Source organism: Xenopus laevis, chromosome 7S, assembly GCF_017654675.1.
Source record: "Xenopus laevis strain J_2021 chromosome 7S, Xenopus_laevis_v10.1, whole genome shotgun sequence".
NCBI classification, from domain to species: Eukaryota; Metazoa; Chordata; class Amphibia; order Anura; family Pipidae; genus Xenopus; species Xenopus laevis.
The window spans coordinates 6,764,788-6,785,280 of record NC_054384.1 but is presented as its reverse complement, the minus strand read 5'-3'; the positions used below and the strand labels follow the sequence as shown (position 1 = coordinate 6,785,280).

The window sequence follows — 20,493 nt, the reverse complement described above, 5'->3', positions numbered from 1 at the left end:
ACCAAGGCTTTGCTATTCATATGCATTATTCGTTTCAATACACAACTGCATTAATCCAGTTAGCACCCTTCTCTCTTATATACATAGATTAAACCATGTATCCAGACTTAGTCAATTTACAATTCTAACAAGCAAAAAAAGCCAAAGATACTCTATACTGTAAGGGATCATTTAAGATAGACAGGGAGAATAAGTGCAGAGCTCTAAAGGGTACAAGAGCACACCCCTTAGTTTTCATTCAGACAGCACATCTTGACAGTTTGGCCTGTGGTCTTTACATGGCCTTTCCTTTTATCCTAGTATTTCACAACCACTGCTAAACCAGGTGAAGAAGTGCGGCTTGAAATCATTAATCTACAGTATGTGCGCTTAGTTCTCTGCCCAGTATTTTAACATGACTACAGTTTCCTTTTTTAATGACTGTTGCTTCAAATCTTTAAGGTCTATAGTGAAACTGGTTTGCGTAAGTGCAAACATTGCCTGAGCTAGGGGGGCAGCCTTTTTCACTATGGGCCCTCACTCTCACTTGATTATGAAAGAGTTTTCCAATCAAAGCACAGCTATACACTTCTAACTTATATGAGACTAAATCTGTTGTAGCATGAAGAAAATATTCATATCTTTTCCATCAATTTGCAGATTTTACTGCTATATTATATTCCCTTCTTCCTATGCAAGTTGACATTTCCAAGCAAAAAGCTTTTCTTAAGTGATATTCCAAGTTTTCGATTTAAAGGTTCCTCAGAGCGTAAGGTCTTGTTATGTTCTTTTACTTATGTGGGTTATGACTTCATTTTCAACTTTATGAAATTCCATTTGTTTTTCTAATGGCCTCAACAATAGAAAGAGAATAAGGTGCATGTTGAATGGACAGAGGCTAAAATGGAATACTATAGATATTGGTTAAAAAGTCGATGACCCTTATACAGAAAGAGAGAGAGATGCAAGGGAAGTATTAATGAAGATAATATTTTGAGAAATTGGGGAATATCATTGCCATAGGGAAGAGTGTTAAAAAAATACCAAATGGGATTAAGGCAAAAGAAAGAAAAACAAAAGTATATTTAAAATTAAAAGTAGTATTCTGCTTTCTACACTATAAGAAAAGAGAGTGTACAATAAACAAAATTGAACTCAGGCTATAAGAATATATTTTTTTTAAGTAAGGAATATCTAAGTTCTTATAAATATGGTTTTTAATACCTGTCATTATGCTTGAATATATCACCTCTACATCTTACAATGCAGGAAAATGTGCCATATTTCACATGCAATTGACAGTGATTTAAACAGAAATAATCTAATATGATTTCTAGCAGAGAGCAGAGACATTTGTCAAGAAAAATAATACACTTTATCTGCAGTTATATCAAAACATCTGCACTCACACACTATCAGTAAATGGAGTGGGTGACATGTTATATGCCAACAGAAATAGCCATGTCTTTTCATAGTTCCAAAGAAACATTGATTCCAAGTAGAGAGCTCTCACCGCAAGGTCACCTATCTTTTGTACAATAGACAGCATCGTTATCTAATCTTTCCAGTTTTCTTTTTTCACTTATTTCTGATATTCATTTTTGTTAAAAGAAGCCCAATAAATAACTTGGGATGATTGATGTCTTTCTGACATATGCTGATATGTGTGTCTATTTCTCTAGGGCTATACGTGTATAGCTAGATGATAGATAGATAGATAGATAGAGATAGATAGATGATAGATAGATAGATAGATAGAGAGAGAGAGAGAGAGAGAGAGAGAGAGAGAGAGAGAGAGAGAGAGAGAGAGAGAGAGAGAGATAGATAGATAGATAGATAGATAGATAGATAGATAGATAGATAGATAGATAGATAGATAGGGATAGATAGATAGATAGATAGATAGATAGATAGATAGATAGATAGATAGATAGATAGATAGATAGATAGATAGATAATAGATAGATAGATAGATAGATAGATAGATAGATAGATAGATAGATAAATAGATGATAGAGATAGATAGATAGATAGATAGATAGATAGATAGATAGATAGATAGATAGATAGATAGATAGATAGATAGATAGATAGATAGATAATAGATAGATAGATAGATAGATAGATAGATAGAACATGAATTTATTTATATGTGTCTTTTTTTCATCCTTTTTCAACAAAAAACTACTGTACAATATGTAACAATGTCCTGCACCTTGTTTGTAGTTCTGTTGAAGTTGTTGTTATGTTAGAACTTCTCAAAATGTGCAGGGGTCATACATTTTGAAAACCATGCAAGATGTTTTTGTATATCTGGCTCATTCCCTCCCCCACCTTTTTAAAAATAATTTTTACAGGGATGATTTAGCGATTTGTAACATCTTTTACACATATTTGAGCCTGCCAGTGCATCTGCTGCCCCTGGCACTTTCATCACATTAACTGCCTTGACTTTATTATGTAGGGGTGTAATTGTATTCTTCCAATTCTAGATTCATAATAGTACTACAGCATCAGTTAGTCAGGCTGCTGTTCCTCCCACACTGTAATTCATTTAGCTGTCATTATTTTCATTGACACATCAATGGAAGAAAAATAGATATTTGTATCATAGGACCTAACAAGTTAACTTCAAAATTGCTGCTTGCTAATCTTTCTTTCTTTCTTTCTTTCTTTCTTTCTTTCTTTCTTTCTTTCTTTCTTTCTTTCTTTCTTTCTTTCTTTCTTTCTTTCTTTCTTTCTTTCTTTCGATCAACTTTTATTTTAGAATTAATGTCAGTGTAATGGGAAATAAATAGAACATAAATTCTTCCCATTAAAATGGATTTATCTGTCTTATAAACAGGGTTTTATATGTTTTCTTAATTATACCTAACTGCCAGCCAAGAGTATAGTTCAGATGTTGGACTGTTGAGCTTCTGATGAGGTATCAATGTTGTAGAACAAGTCTAGAAATAACTGTTACATTTGTTGCCTTTAGATCACACAAGGAATGTGCCATACAAATCAATCACTGCTGTTACTTCGCAAGCCCAGAATATTTAAGCTATAAATTGTGGTTGTACTTTAATATGTTTGGACAGTAGTCGATGATTTTAATGCTTTTCAAATTGTAATTTTCCAATGTTTATCAATTGTGGTAGAACGACCAGAACTGTATAAAAAGGTGGGGTTTGCCTTTAATTTTTCCCTAATAGGAGATTAAAACTGCAAGGAAGATGTTAAAACTAAACTAAACAGGCAATGGGTTCTATGTTTAAAGGATATTGTGGTCTGACCCTGGAAGCTATAATGTTCTGGAAGGAACAGGCAATCCATTCCAGTGGTCCAGTTGGAGCTCACTTTCCACATGAAGACTGTCCAGTGGAAAGGTATTTAATTGTAGTGAAATTGTTAGGAAGGTCTCTCTGAGCAAGGCACAGAACAGGAAGGTCACATGTCTGTGTTAAGAACTCACAGAGGTGACTAAAGTCTAAAGTGATTGAAGTGTTGCCAGATTGTTGGACAGGCCTGAAGCTGGTGAATTTGTGTTCCTGGAGGGGAAAGTCAGAAGGGCTTAGTGAGAAGCCTGAATATTCCAGTGTGGAAACCACCCTGTATGGTGAGAATCCCTGAGTGGGGAAAAGTTGAATATGTGTTGTTAAAACGCTAATAAACTGTGTTTGGTTTGTTTTTTTTCCTGGTTTTAAACTTGTGTTTTTTCCTGAAGATCCCGGGCCCCTGTCTTTATGAAAAACAATAATTCCAGCAGCACTCCGATGTGTGAATCAAAGGTTATTTATTTATGCCATTAGCAGAGCGACGTTTCGGGCTATTCCAGCCCTTTATCAAGCGCTTGATAAAGGGCTGGAATAGCCCGAAACGTCGCTCTGCTAATGGCATAAATAAATAACCTTTGATTCACACATCGGAGTGCTGCTGGAATTATTGTTTTTCGTTGGAATTTTTCCTCGGGCAGAGAGGAATACAGCTGTGCACCCGACGCTGCAAAAGGCGATCCTGTGTGAGTGTGGCACCTTACTGAATTGATTTGGGCCCCTGTCTTTATGCTCCTGATCCTCTACTTACCTGCCTACCATTGCCAGCTGGGCTGTCACACAATAAAAAAACAAAATGATAATTTGACTACAAAAAACAGCAACTAAAACCTGTCAAGCTTATATTGTAGTCAGAGGAAGATGTGTTTTTAACATTCAAACTATTTAAATTTCTTTTTGTTTTTAAGTTTTATAAAAAAAAATTAAAATGCATTGGAAAAATGCAATTTTTGTCACAATCAAGTTTCTTTTCCTTGACTTAACGTGATCAAATTTTCCTCATTTGTATAAAACAGCTATGGATCAAGAAAAAATTGTAATCATGATTTTGGTTTCCTCCTCTAATGTATTTTTTTACAGTCAAAAAGAAAGCCCCCCCTTTTCACATATATAGCTACACTAGCAGGTATAGTCTAAAGATGTTTGACACCTTTGAAGGTTCCCGAAAACATTGTAACGTTAATGCTGAATCATCAGATAGAGCTAAAGAATTGTTTTTGTTTTTATCTGATGATTCAACTCTTAGGGGCAGATTTATCAAGGGTCGAATTTCAAAGTGTAAAATACTTTGAAATTTGGCCATCGAATTGAATCCTACGAAATTCAAATTCGAATTTGTAGGATTTTTAGCAGTGTACGATCGTACTACGATCGTACTTCAAATGGTATGATTCAAACAATTTTATAGGACGATCCTACGATTTTCCTTAGAATGCCAAAAACTTAGAAAAATGCTCTAGATGGTCCCCATAGGCTAACATAGCACTTCAGCAGGTTTAATTTGGCGAAGTATTGAAATCTACGTTTTTTTAAAGAGACAGTACTTTGATTATTGTATGGCCGAATAGTCAAATGATTTTTACTTCGAATCGTTCGAATCAAAGTCGGATATGGCCTATTCGATGGTCGAAGTACCCAAAAAATTACTTTGAAATTCGAACTTTTTTAACTTTCGAAAATTCACTCGAACCTTAGTAAACGAACCTTAGACGAACGATCTTTAGTACGACCAATGGTCATGGAAAAGACCGTAATTGTACCATGTATTGTCACCATTATAAACATTCAACTGGACTGCAGAAAATGAATGTGGTTTGTGACAATCTTTGCAAGGAGATTTAGGGATTTCAGGGGTTTCTTTAACTATGTAAAGACCCCAGGAAATCAATCTAAAAATGTCATTAGGTTGTATTGTAATCTTATTGTGGTCCCTTTCCAAAGTTCAATATTCAGAAAGGCAGCAGTTTTATTTATAGCGAAAATCTCATGGCTTTGGGTTAGTAACCAATTTCTCTGCACTAGATTCAGCAAAATGATTGTAAGCTCTATGGGATGGAGGTTCATTGCACCTCAATAACTGAATTTGTGTAAGAATATGTATAATATCTGTAATGATCTTTATATTTTTATTATCTTTTCATAGGCAGAGCAAGACAACGGGCACCCTCTTCCAGCATTTGCAAACCTTCACATAGACATTTTGGATGAGAATAATCAGGCCCCATATTTTACACTGTATACATATGAAGGCTACATATTGGAGTCTTCACCAGTTGGAACAACTATCTCAGACAGCCAAAATTTAACTGCACCACTAAAATTTTTAGCTCTTGATAATGATATTGAGGAGGTAAGTTTAATTTTATTTTTAATTTTTAATATTTTTACTTTCTTTTATTCAACCCACGCCATGTCTGCCTGTTCATCCTTCCTTTCCCACCTTTACTAATGTCCCATCTTGTACAATTTATTACCTGATCCTAACCGTCATTATTTTTCAAGACTCCTGCCTTCCAAACCTTTAGAAATCCTACAAGAGCTACGATAAAAGGCAAAGTTACCCAGGTCATAGTCTAATTGAGTAGCCTATGCATGGGCATAGAAATCAGGTCATCCATTCTGGAGCATAAACAAGACTTTGGTGTGATGCAAAGTTTAACTTTATAATGATGTTTACAAAATGGCGCCTGTCTACTTGTTGGGATTGTCAATTCCAAGAAGCAAGGAAACAAGATTTAAATAATTTACACAGTGTCATTGAAGTATATTTTGCTTGACAATCACAATAGAAAAGAACTTGGAACTATTTCTTAGGTTGACAAGTCCCCTTTATTAGTACTTCTTAAAACATAACTGAAAATTCTTTTTTTGCAATTAAAATAATTCTGGCATTTTTTAGAAAGTAAAGGATTAACATAAACATATTCAGGCACTGAATAGTAAAATAAATTTGATTCAGAAGATGGACAGAGGTTTTGCAAAGTCCAACTCATCATTATTATGAGTTGTTTCAGTGGCATCAATTTAATTAACCTACATTAATACAGTGCTGAGAAAACAGTTTCAGACTGAAGGTGAAGACTCTGCATACTCAGACTCAAATCTGATTATTTTACAAATGAATATTACATATATAGATTTAGTAATATTTTGATATATAATTTTTCATAATTGTGCATACAGTGCACTGTAGTATTTGAATATTCATGTTAAATATTCAAGCTATCCTTTGGTGTGGATGACAATGAAGTTATGGGGCATCATTGAGTTCTTTAAATCTTTCAGTGCCCTAATTGTTAGATTTTAATATACAGATGCTTCAGAAATGACTAAAGAAGTCTTTCATTTAGTTTGATAGGGAATGTTTAAGCAAATACATTTTATGCTGTATACAGATGCAGCCACTTTGGTTTGTCTGTTTGACACAGAATAACTAAACACAGATATCCCATTTATCTCATTTAACACAGAAAACTGCGTCACAACATCCCATCTAATTAAAGCATTCACCATTGTTCACAATGGTGCTTTGGTATGCTAATGGAAAGGTTAAATGCATTAAATGAGTTAAGATGACTTTAGATAACGCAGTTTCTTCAATTAACCATGAGTCATGACGCATTTATCTCACAAATCCAAGTGGCTTCATCTGTATATACAGTAGGATGCTGGTATTTCTGCAATGCAGCCTTATACATTTGTATTCACTGTTTTTGATATTGCACAAACCTAAATTATAAATATAATGTAATAATGTGATAAAATCTGTTATAAATAAAGAAAAGCATAAATTGCCCCAGTGCAATAAAACTGAAAATGGTTCATATTTTTTTAAGAATTTTTAAAAAAAATTAATTCAAAATTGTAAAACATGTTTTTACTGGTTACTTTTTTAAAAATAATTCCTCTCCACTTCATGAATTGTGTCTGCCATAATGATATTTGAAAAGTTCATGGTCATGCATGTATTAAGATCATGAGGTAAAAGATTCAAGTAGTTGTCAGACCCGACTTCATCAACAGGGGCACACTGTTAGTGGAAGCCATGGCCACCCAAGAGCTTGTGTCCCAATTTGCCTTCCAGGAAAATACCATTAGGAACTGAGTCAAAGAACATGAAGGGTGTTGCATGTATATTCAATGTCTTTTACATTTTCTATGAAAGTACCTATGTGACTTAAAGTGATACTGACACTAAAAAACAAATTTTTAAAATATGAATGTACATTAAAAGTTTTTTTGTAAGTAATTGTTAGTTGAAGTTCCTAAACCTGACTGTTTTGCCAACCTGACTGTCTCATCTCAGCCTGTCAGTTAGAGATACTAATGCTAACGGACTTCTGATGCACAAATATGGCAGCCCCCTTATAGGCAATCAGAGGGAGTCAGATAGTTAATGTTAAAGCATTGGGCAAATACTTTATGGCAAAATTATAAGAAGCATGCAAAGTCAGTTTTGTGGTAGATTTTATGGTAGATGTAAAAAAAGGTTCAATTTCTGGTGTCAGTATCTCTTTAAGCTAAATGTCAAAAACAAGCAAGATTTTAGCCATTATGTTTATTCAATATACTAATAAGTGGCATTATTTTGTTTTACATTATTTTTGTTGCATTCAGATTGTTCATGGTATATTTTATTTTGTTTAATTTTTTTCCTTCTTTTAATTCTCATAAACCATTTTTTTGCTCATACTGTAGATAATGCCGGGCGCAATTCCCGTATGTATAAAGTGTGATGCTTTGTTTGAGCTATCCATAAGAATGCATGGTGTGCAGAATTTCATTTGCTCTTGCATGTCTGTTGCTATCTAAGCAATATAGCTACTTTTTGGGCTTTATTATTACATTATATAACAAATTGAAATTGATCTAATATCTTGCATTACATTCAATTCTTGAAAAAAATCTTTGTGGTTAAGCTGAAGTATGTGTGCAGTCTTTAATGTCATATTTCAAGCAAATTGACTATCCATATGCATAATTATTATTGCCGTTTGAATTAAGCATTGGTAAGAATGTAGGAGCAATTCGTTCATGTTTTCTGGAGATTATTCACAGCAGTTATGACTCCAGTGAGGAGCCACCACGGCAAAGAGAAGCACGTGGTGTACATATACAGGTTCTGAAATGCCTCCACCTGTTGGATTAAATAGAAAAATAAAAAAAAGAGAGGATTAAACTGGTGGATTCATTCCCTTTCATTAACCTTTAAAAAATGTTGACTAATTGACCATATGGATGCCTGTTGGTCTGCATTCTCATTTAATATTAGAGTTCAGTGTCTGTCAGAAACTACAGAAGAGATCCATTTCCCACCTGATTTGTTCAATATTAAAGGACCATAACTAAAAAGTAGGTAGTATCACTAAATGTTTACAACTCTGCAGAGTGGGTGGCCTTCAAGACCAAAATGTACAGGAAATATGTCTTCTGAGACCTGAAAGTTTGATAGAGATGATTGTCATTTACTGAGTAATGGTGGAAAACAAGTTGTTTGGAGATGTTAACAGCATATGAACACAATGGGGCTCATTTAAGACTGGAAAGGCAGTTTGCACAGTGCAAGAAAATTATTCATTTTTGTTTACTTTGCACACTGCATTTTGATTTCCTTAAAAAATCTGCATGTTTTCCCCGTGAATGCAGCGCTGCCTGTGTATTTGGCAACTCTGTACTTATGAGAGGTGGTAGGGGGTATATAAGTGTATTCCTTATCTGTCCCCTAACTTATGTGTCATTCAGACTTTCAAATTAGGGAACTGCAGTGGATGAAACTTATCATATAGCGGGTGGCAAGGGCATGGCTGGTCTGCACACCAGTGGGTTGATCTTTGCACCTTCTCCTGGATTTTTTAATCCAGTTCAAAGCACAGCCAATCTCCGGATAGAAGTTCTATGTGCTACACATCTGCTTGTGGAAACTGTAAATGAGCCCTAATATGTATGAAGACTATTGGGGCAGAACACAGATTGACACCTTATACTGAATCTATTTATAGTACAATGTACCTGCTGGCTCTCCCTCACTTGCATATCTGAATGATGCACAAGTTGGAGGAATGAATAAGGTATCCCTAAGTGCCTTCCCCAACATGCCCTTCATGAATACAGTATTAACATATGCAGGCAGCACTGTATTCATTGATGAGATGCAGGATGCTGTGCTCCATTCTGGAGCTGATTGACCTGCACCTCTGGGAGCTTAGCATGCAACAGCGAAACAATAGGAAAAAAAATAGCAGTTTGCATCTGGTTTTATTGCCCTTTTCATAGGAGAACATATATTGTGCATAAAGTTTACAGAACAGCATGACTTTTTTTGTATGAAATATTTTAGAAACATTATTGGAGAGTTGAATGGGGCAAGGTTGTGAAAAAGATAACAACAAGACGAGATAACAGAGATCTCATCATTCTATGGGATGTCTGGTTCATGCAGCAACAGATGTAGAATAGAGTAGGAACCAGATCAATAAAACGTATCATTTGATATAAATTTTTCATGCAGGTGTGTTGTAAAGACAAGTAGTACAAAGATATGGGGCTAGTTTTGTTCTGTAAGATAATAATTTAGAAGAAGGAAAAGGAAGTTAATAAATAGCACATAGTATAAAATAAAAAGGTATCAATACTGTGTCATATGAAAATCAAAATGAAAAAATACTATTAGGGAAAAGTAGTTTTCAGCAAAACTGTTATTGCATTAGATTTGGTGGACCATATTGATGCACTAATTACTGTTATTATATATTTGATAAGAATATCAAAACATGTTAGAGAATATATGTCTGTGGATAATGTGGATAATTTTTAAGTAGGATAAATATTATATGATGGCCCCTATACATCTAAAAACATAAAGAAAAAACATAATGTTATTATTATTTACCAGTAATAAATGCTGTAATTTTTATTGTGCATCAGTTAATTGATAGATTTTCCACAATGTTGAGTACTTGGGTATTGGAAGGCTGTCAAATGTATCTAAGGCTTGGCATTTCTGAAATTAAATCATTAAAATGAATTGAAGTTGTTGGCATTGGGCCAAGGGGTAAATAGAATAATTACTGGCAATAAAACATGTTTACTATATCATTGCGGTACTTAAATAGAACTATTTGATTAAAATAAATAAATAAAAATATATTTGGGCTGTAAAAGAATGTACACAAACAGCAAATATAAAGTCATCTGTAAAGAGGTTCTGCTTATTTGAGTAAGAAACCAGAAAGATTTTGCTTGAGATACCAGTAGCCTTAAAGGTGATTAGATGGGCCCTTCACATGGCATTTTGTTATTAACCTATATTTAAGTAACAGATGAAACTCTGTGAACAGATTATACACATTATGTAGATCTTTTCTTACTAGAGAGCTGTGGACCTCACAAAGTAATTTTTTGAATACTTCGACCATCGAATAGGATACTATGACTTCGAATTTACTTCGACTTCGATTCAAAGTAAAAATCGTTCAAATATTCGACTATTCTATAATCGAAGTACTGTCTCTTTAAAAAAACTTCGACTTCAATACTTTGCCAAATTAAACCTGCCAAAGTGCTATGTTAGCCTATAGGGACCTTCTACAACCTTTTTCTAAGTCTTAAGCGGTCGAAGGAAAATCCTTCGATCGATCGCTGATATTCGAATTTGAACGATTTTCATTTCACTGCAGGATTGCCACATTTGTTTAAAAAAATTTTAATTTGATATTCGAATTCGAAGTTTTTTAATTCGAAGGTCGAATTTCAACGTTTTTTGTACTTCGAAATTCGACCCATGATAAATTTGCCCCCAAGCTTTGCTTCATATTATTTTATCTCACCTTGCATGGATGGTCAAGCTTAATACAATGTAATTAATAGGTAATTAATTCCTGGTACAGAAATTAGTTAGGCTTGACTTTGGGCCTGTTCGTGTGAGGTTACTAATTCAAATGGAGGGATGTATTTACAGAAGCTGTTTAAGATCAAATAATTCAGAGATTTACGGAAAATGATGGGTTTCAGTTTCAGCAAGGGTTAACTGCAACCCAAGTTAAAGTTAATAAACATAGACATGACAAATAACCATGCTTAGTAGACAAAATATGTAGGTACAGTATAATTGTATAGTGTCTCAACATACCTGCCTCGTTCAGCTGTCTGTATTTCTGATGAGGTTAATTATATACAAGTAAGTAATAGCATGCAGAAAGTTAGCTTGATTTCTAGTAATTTGTGGCAGCAAATTAGTATGCGCCATTTACTTGTCTTACTTGTCTGTAAGGAAACATATGCCAATGGTTACTAGACCTCAAGTAAATGCTGCACTATAAAATGCACTTCAAAATATAAATGTCTAAAGTCTTAGACAGCTCAACATGTTTGATACAAATTTGCTAAAGGTTTTTTTATTTTTTACTATACTTCTTTAAAAATTGCAGGTGTACTATTGTTTTGTTTTTTTTTAAATAAATGCAGATGTTACCACTAAGGGTCATCTGAAAAGAAGACGCAGACTTTCATTATGAAATTACTTTTTTTTTCTGTAAATTCTATTAAATAATCATATTATGGTGGTAAGGTAAGCTATTAAGTATAATGCTGTTCCTAATATTTCTTATTTGCCTTAATATGCACCTTTAAACCGAATTCAATTAAATTAAGCGTGATTGTACCATATTAATGATTGTACCATATTAATGAAAATTAATGACATTCTGTTCATTTCTGTGTTTGTAGACTACAAACTAGACTAGACTAGAAATAACTACAAAACAAAAGAACTGCACATTTTATGATACAGGCATGTAAATGTAACGGTAAAGGTAATGTGAATTATGTATTTTCTTTTTGCAGACAAAAGATCCCCAACTATATCTCTACTTAAATGCATTTCAAACAGTTTTCTCTGTTACACCAACTGGAATTACTCGTTACCTTACTTTACTTCAACCGGTTGACAGAGAGACCCAACAAACCTATCAATTCTCGGTGAGCAATTTCTTGTCTTTCACATTTCTTTCTTTAAATATTGTCATGAATAAGCATGGTTGTTAGGTCAAGGACCATAGTATGAGTAATTGGTGTACAAATGCTGATAAACACAATGGAGCGTTCTTTACTAAAATGTCTTTATTTGTGTATCAAGAGAACTGTTAATGTGGAAAAACTATTTTTGAAAGAATTACAGAAACTTTATATAAATTTCACAATTTGTATTAAATCCAATAGAAATGATTAGTCATATGTAAGTGTCTCTATGATCAATTCATCAATTAACAATTTAATAAACATACTCCCTATTAATGATTTTAGTAATTGCTTATCTTTTTAATATATTATATGCCACTTTTATTATGTGATGATACTGTTAGGATAATGTGTTTTAAAATTAAGAATATAAAGCTTTCATCACACAGAATGGATAAATTAATTCTCTCTGCCACACCAAGCCCATAATAACTATTACTCTGCACTGTGTTTCCCTTTCTTCATTATTGAGTTATTAAACAATATTTTATCTTTTTTATTAACTTACTCCCTTTTCAATTATTGAATATTTGTTGAAAAAAGAATATAACTATAAAAGCTGTTTGTCTTGTACTCAGGAATTCATATGTTGACTTGTTAGTGATGAGCAAGTCATCAAGTTAGTAATTTGCTAGCCATGGGGGCAAATTCAGTAAAGGGTGAATTTTTGCCTGTGAAGGCTCTACCACACTTTATGCCACTTCATCAGGTGAAAATTTGCTACCACTACACTAATTCAATAAAATGCAAAGTTTGGTCTCTGTACCCGAACGCTGGCGAAGTTTTGTTAGCGTTAATTTGTCAGCACGAGCATTTCATAGCGAACTTTCGTTAGTGTTCATTTCTGCCTAGCGAAACTTTGTTAGTACTAGGGATGGGTGAATTTGACCATTTTTTGTTGCGCCAAAAATTTGTCGCAGATGCCCATTAAAGTCTATTGCCGTCAAAAACATTTTGTCGCGCGGCGAAATTTGTTTGATGCGCATCTGTTTTTTTTGAAGCATGCCGCTATACAAGTCTATGGCGTCATTTTTCAGAGAAACAAGGCGAAAAAATTCGCCCATCCCTAGTTAGTACTCTTACACTTATGTCAATTTGAATAGGGCGGGTACATACAGTATAGGTCATATAGACTTCTGCATTAGAGATGTTGGTGGAAATGCTTGAGGTGGCCACATACAGTATTATTACAAATGTCAAAGGAAGCAAAATACCCTAGACAAGAGCCCGCCTAAAATAAATGTGACATGTCCCTCAATTGTTTGGAAAAAAATGTTAACACAACATTTTTTTAATAGTTGGAACTTTTGAAGGCAATCCAGCTTTAAAATATAAAATAATGCCAGCATTTTTCGGCATACAGGATATGATGTCACTGACATAAGATTGAGGAGGATGCAGCTTTATCTTATCAGTTCACCAGGTCTAAGGTGGTTAAGGAAACTGTGGCGAAAAATTCTCACTTCAGTAAATTTGCATAGTAACGATTGTTCGCCAGAGCAAAAATTCCCCTGGCAAAACAATGCTAGTCTCTTTCACTAGAAAATTGGTGATGACCGTGTGGATGGGATTTCTGGTGAATTTTCTCTAGCGATGACACTTCGTGCTTTAGTAAATCTGCCCCATGGATTCAAAGTGAAATTCTCCATATGCAATTTTTTTTTCAAAACCGTGGAAAACTTTTGCTGTGAAAATATTCACTGTGTGGAAGATAAAAATGCAGTACAAAAAAAAAAAAACAGCAAAACCTCCTATTGCATTAAACACAACAAAAAATGCCCATTGACTTCAATGTATTTTGCAATAAAAAACTGAGTAAAAATGTCAATTTACTTCAGTGTATTTTGCACTAAGAAGCCCGTTGACCAATGTATTTACGAGAGAAAAAAATAGTTAAAAAAAAGCCCTTGTGTAGAAAAATGCAGCAAAAATGCCCAATGCACTGGGTAATGACACAAGGAAAAATAATCTTTTTTTGAAAATGTATTAAAATGTATTGTTTATTAATTTTTTTTAATTCAAGTTTTTTTTAAACCAGATATAAGGAATTTTTTTTTATCATGATTGATGCAAGTTGCTGTGTTATAATAATTTTTACAAACGTAACTTTAAAAAACAAAGCTCCCACTGACTTCTGTAGCAGCTTGCCAGGTTTTAAATTACTGAATTTCTTTTTTTATTTGAATTTTCTCGACTTCTTCCCTTGATAAATCATTAGAAATGCCAGTGATTTTCTCAAAAATGCCCAAATCACTGATCTTTTATTATAGAGTCACTGAGAAACCATGATATGGATTGAGTTAATGCAAACAATTCCCTTTTGATATGTGAATTAAGTTATTATGTGATCTACAGAATGAAAAAAAATTAACAAACGGTTGTCGGTAGTGAAACATCTCACACAGTGGTAAAAATATGATTTCTACACAATTTCATCATTCATAGAATAACTCTGCTATGGGAGACAGATTTATTGGCACTAAAAGTTAATACGACTAGAAAAGTGGAGAATGATGTGAAAAGATACTTCTAAGAAAAGTATTTAAGACAAATTGAGGGCAACTACACCCTGTGGGTAATAATAGTAATTTGCCTCAAATTTTTATTTTCAATATAAAACAATTCAGTTGTCCGAGCAATTCTTTTAGCTTTCTAAATTTGATGATAATACTTAATATGATTTGTGTTCAAACACTGCAGAGGATGGTTTGACTGCATATTATACAGTACAAATCATATTTAATAGGGGTTGTGTATATATTTAGTTAGAGTTGTACACTGTTTATTATGACTGTGTATTATGATTTCCAAAATATGACTCCATTTAAACTGATTAGCATTGGAGGTCATGGTTATTTACATGTGAACAGCATTACGCTAAGTCATTTTGTAAAGCATAGATCTGCACAAGGTAAAAGAGAAAACTTGGCAAATCTATTTATTATCATGTTGCCTTCAGGTATTATTGAGGATTTAATTAGCGATGAGCAAATTTTTTTGCCATGTTTCAGGGTGAAAATGAAGCCTATAGATTCTAATGGGTGAAAAAATTTGTTGTGCGTCAAAAAAACATTATTGCCCATAGACATCTATGCCTTTTTGAAAATTTTCACAGTTTCATAAATCTTTGGCAAATCAAAACAAGTCAGATTTGCCGATCACTAGATCTGGTTAGAAACATGTACATAAACAGACCTATTATAGAAAATGATTCCTTATTTATGCTGACAATTGGATTCCACTGTAAAGAAATGTGTGATAGATTAATTAACAGTGTATTCATTATTTTTTTAACTACAGTACTTGACCAGACCAGAAATATATATGAAGACAGCTACAATTCAGTGAGATCTTAGTGTTGGAGGTCTATATTTACCAGATTTTGCATAAATTAAATTGTCACTCTTTGTCTGAACCATCTGCAGATTAGGATCCGCCATATATACTTGATCAAATACATAAACTGTGTCGGCTGCTGATGGGAAACTGATTCCACAAAATTCTAATTTCATCAACAATAATTAAGTCTATTTATAATCTGGATATAAATAGACTGTCACTCTGCACAGAGTAGGTTTAATTGTCACAGAAGTCTGCTCGTGTATAATTCTGTAGGAAAGTAGATTAACAAATGCATGGTGGTGTCTGAACGGATGATAAACCATTAAACAGCAGTGTTGGATATATGTAATCTTACAGTGACACTGTATGCGTAGCAACTACGTTTGCCAATTAGAAGAAGGTTTCATGAAAACTAATTACCAGTGTCTTATACACGTAAATAAGCTTTCTCGTGTGGGATACAATTAGTGAATCTATATATATATATATACACAGCACTCACACCACATTTGTTATCACTTTATACAAAGACCAGCTGTAGTATAGAAACATCAGAACTATGGTTGCTGAGTTGATTAACCGAAAACAAAAGCGACAAAGGAAAACACCAAGGGCAGTTGCATGAACATATTATTTAGTATCTTAAATTGTTCAAAATATTATCAGTGTTTCTTGGCTCAATAAAATAACATAGGGAATTCTTCTATTAAAGTGCATTTTGTTATTTATACTATATATAGAGCCTCAGCTCTTCTGGGAAAGCTTTCCACTAGATAGGGAAACATTTGGCAAGAGTATGACTATAGTATGACTCAATGCCCGGTCTCCATACCCTGTAACACTTACACACATATGGGCATATTTATTATGCTGTGTAAAACAAAATTAGCCTGAAAAAACATTGTAAATTAAATGGCGAATTTATCAAGATGCGTTTTATTTTACGCCATGTGAATGTGTTGCTGTTATTTTTCCAGCAGAAGTCGCAATAAGAAAAATGTGTAAAAAAATTCACACAATTTTTATGCTGTTTTTTACATGACGAAGCCTATTATCCTGCCATTTTATTTACACCACATAATAAATATAGACCATAGACAGCAACTTGGGTGGAAAGGCCACAGCTTTGTGTATTTCCATGTACACTATATTAACATAACAAAAATGGTCCTAACCAAAACAAACTTGTATCTATATAACGTTTGCTAATGTTTGATTAGCATGGTGAACATATACAGTATGTTAACCTATTAGTTGTTAAAGGATGCATAAACCAATTAACATAGCCTACAATAACTTAAAATTATCTCCCTTTAACCAATATCCAGTCTCAAGCCTATGTCTAACCTTCAACCCTAATCCAGTGTCTCTTGGGCCTTCCTGCCCCTAATCCTGGCTCCAGGCCTATCAATTACCAAACAACTTAATACTCATAATACTATGAGTTTGTGCCAGCATGGTTTTATGCGTAATAGATCTTGCCAGACTAACTTAATTTCCTTTTACGAGAATGTAAGTAGAGACCTCGATTCTGGGATGGCAGTGGATGTGATTTACTTAGACTTTGCTAAAGCATTTGATACAGTGCCACACAAAAGGTTACTGGTTAAATTAAGGAATGTTGGCCTGGAACATAGTATTTGTACCTGGATAGAGAACTGGCTAAAAGATAGACTACAAAGAGTGGTGGTAAATGGAACATTTTCTAATTGGACCAGTGTTGTTAGTGGAGTACCGCAGGGCTCTGTACTAGGTCCCTTGCTTTTCAACTTGTTTATTAATGACCTGGAGGTGGGCATTGAAAGTACTGTTTCTATTTTTGCAGATGATACTAAATTGTTCAGAACTATAGGTTCCATGCAGGATGCTGCCACTTTGCAAAGTGATCTGTCTAAACTGGAAAACTGGGCAGCAAACTGGAAAATGAGGTTCAATGTTGATAAATGCAAGGTTATGCACTTTGGCAAAAATAATATAAATGCAAGTTATACACTAAATGGCAATGTGTTGGGAGTTTCCTTAAATGAAAAGGATCTAGGGGTCTTTGTAGATAACACGTTGTCTAATTCTGGGCAGTGTCATTCTGTGACTACTAAAGCAAATAAAGTTCTGTCTTGCATAAAAAAGGGCATTAACTCAAGGGATGAAAACATAATTATGCCTCTTTATAGGTCCCTGGTAAGGCCTCATCTGGAGTATGCAGTTCAGTTTTGGACTCCAGTCCTTAAGAGGGATATAAATGAGCTGGAGAGAGTGCAGAGACGTGCAACTAAATTGGTTAAAGGGACGGAAGACTTAAATTATAAGGGTAGACTGTCAAGGTTGGGGTTGTTTTCTCTGGAGAAAAGGCGCTTGCGAGGGGACATGATTAGACTTTACAAGTACATTAGAGGACATTATAGACAAATGGCAGGGGACCTTTTTACCCATAAAGTGGATCACCGTACCAGAGGCCACCCCTTTAGACTAGAAGAAAAGAACTTTCATTTGAAGCAACGTAGAGGGTTCTTCACAGTCAGGACAGTGAGGTTGTGGAATGCACTGCCGGGTGATGTTGTGATGGCTGATTCAGTTAATTCCTTTAAGAATGGCTTGGATGATTTTTTGGACAGACATAATATCAAAGGCTATTGTGATACTAAACTCTATAGTTAGTATAGGTATGGGTATATAGAATTTTAATTAAAAGTAGGGAGGGGTGTGTGTATGGATGCTGGGTTTTCATTTGGAGGGGTTGAACTTGATGGACTTTGTCTTTTTTCAACCCAATTTAACTATGTAACTATAACTATGTAACTATGTAACTTAAACTTACACCAACCTCCCCTTTTCACTAACCAGTAGAGCAGCTCCACCACACCATAAGCTGCAACAGGACATCTGCCTTATTCCCTATCTTGGGCAGGTGGGGGGTACACTGCCTGGTCCATTGCTAGCATCCTGAAGGTAAAAGACTTCTGCGCTTTCTTTCCCTACTTAAAGCCCAAGCCATTTCTCCTCCTACCCTTGATATCTTTGATTGTCCCTCAGTAATGTAGACCAACAAAACATTGGCCATTATGAATCCTGGCAGAAGAAACAACACACTATAAGTGCTTTTGTTCCTTTTTACTCTTTTACTTTGTTGAAAATAGCCAGCAACCAAAATTTGTACAAGATGGTAAAATTCCACCAGCTATATTTGTATTGTAATTCAATCACTTTCCCAGCATATATTTGGCCTTTACTTTTAAAAGTTACACTAAAGTACAATAAAGATTTTTAGCTGTGTATTGCAAATTACATTTCTTGTTTCTCTGACATGTTCTGGTTTGTCTAAAGAACCATGTTACTTTCGTAATTTGCAATGATTCTCACAAGGTTGAGTCTCTTACCTGACACAATCCCTTAATGAGCTTTCAGCATCTCCTTCCAGAGTCACCTCTGAATATATGGATATGCTAAGAAATCATATCAAAATAATTATTTCAATATATCTTCAGGTATTTCTTCTCTGATTAATATGCATTCGCTGGTATAAGTTGATAATAGTAACAGCACGTTTTCTTAATTTTTAACGTGTAAAGAGAAGGACAAACTCATTTGCAACTGACCTGAAGGATCAGCTGCTGAAACGTTTTTTTTTTGTTATGTATATGTTATACGTTATGTATATGTTTAATAATTTAATTTTCATTTTAATAAGACTACTTCTAGATTTTATTGTGCATGTTACTCTCGACACTGAACATTTTTCTTTACCAAGACCCCAGAAAGTAGTGCAAGAACATGCCATTTAGTGCTTGTTTGGACAGCACTTTTTCCCAGGGTCTGGCTGCTAGTGATGGGCGAATTTATTCGCCAGGCGTGAATTTGCACGAATTGCCGCCAGCGAATAAATTTGTGAAATGCCCGCGAAAATTTGCCTGAAAAAATTCGCCAGCGTCAAAAAAAAATTTTTCACCGCGCCGGAAAAATACGGCCGCCGGCATCAAAAACGGTCGCCGGCGTAAAAAAAAATGCCTGCCGGCGTCAAAAACGGGCACCGGCGTCAAAAACGAGACGCCAGCGCCGTTTCGCGAAATTCACAAATTTTCCGGCGAAGCGAAACGGTGCAAATTCGCCCATCACTACTGGCTGCCTCTTCAGAAAAAAAATCTAGAGCAAGTGTAGAGCACAAAAAAAATAAGCTACCCACTAAAGTTTATCAGTTTTTCACTTTTAACATTCAATTTTTGATAATAGTGATAACAATATATCCCTTTTCACCAAAAAAAATAGCAAAGCAGTGAAATTTCTCAGTGGGTGTTTTTATTTTTATCAGTGGATGACTTTTCCACACAAAATACATTGGTGTATATGCGTCTTGTATTTGTGGCAACATGGCAAAAATTTGTGGGAGTTTCCTGAACAATCACTATGTGAATCTGTACTTTAAGCTAATATAAGGACTTACCTGTATATATATTCTTATTCTTCAGTTTGTTATCCCGAGATGGATGGTCCTGTTTTGATATGTTCTCACATACTTGTCTTAGCTTTACTTTGTATTATTTGGTTTCAGAACTCACAATGACATGAAATTTTAAATAATGCTCTATTAAAATTTGAGGATAATTAGAAGTCTGCTCGTAATTTGTATGGTACCTTGGATGAAATATGTTTCTTGCTACATGACATTAATATTCACATTAATATTCAGTGCTGCTCCTTAGAGAAAAATATTTTCAGTTGCACAAGCAACTTTATAAACTGTGCAACTTTCCAATGAACAGGAAATTAATTTGACAAAAGCCAAGAGTCACTCTAGTATCTTGCAGTATTACAGGAACTTTATATACAGTACAGTACAACTAATTAA

At 34.3% G+C, this 20,493-nt stretch overlaps 1 protein-coding gene across 4 annotated transcripts in view; it reads left to right on the top strand.

Moving 5' to 3' along the window:
* LOC108697174 (protocadherin-15) overlaps positions 1-20,493 on the top strand; it is a 404,849-nt gene that overhangs the window by 161,138 nt on the left and 223,218 nt on the right. For all 4 annotated transcript variants that reach the window (XM_041570856.1, XM_041570857.1, XM_041570855.1 and 1 more), the window contains 2 exons: positions 5,440-5,646; positions 12,138-12,272. In XM_041570856.1, the coding sequence (XP_041426790.1) occupies positions 5,440-5,646; positions 12,138-12,272 (342 nt within the window). The remainder of the gene's footprint in view (positions 1-5,439; positions 5,647-12,137; positions 12,273-20,493) is intronic.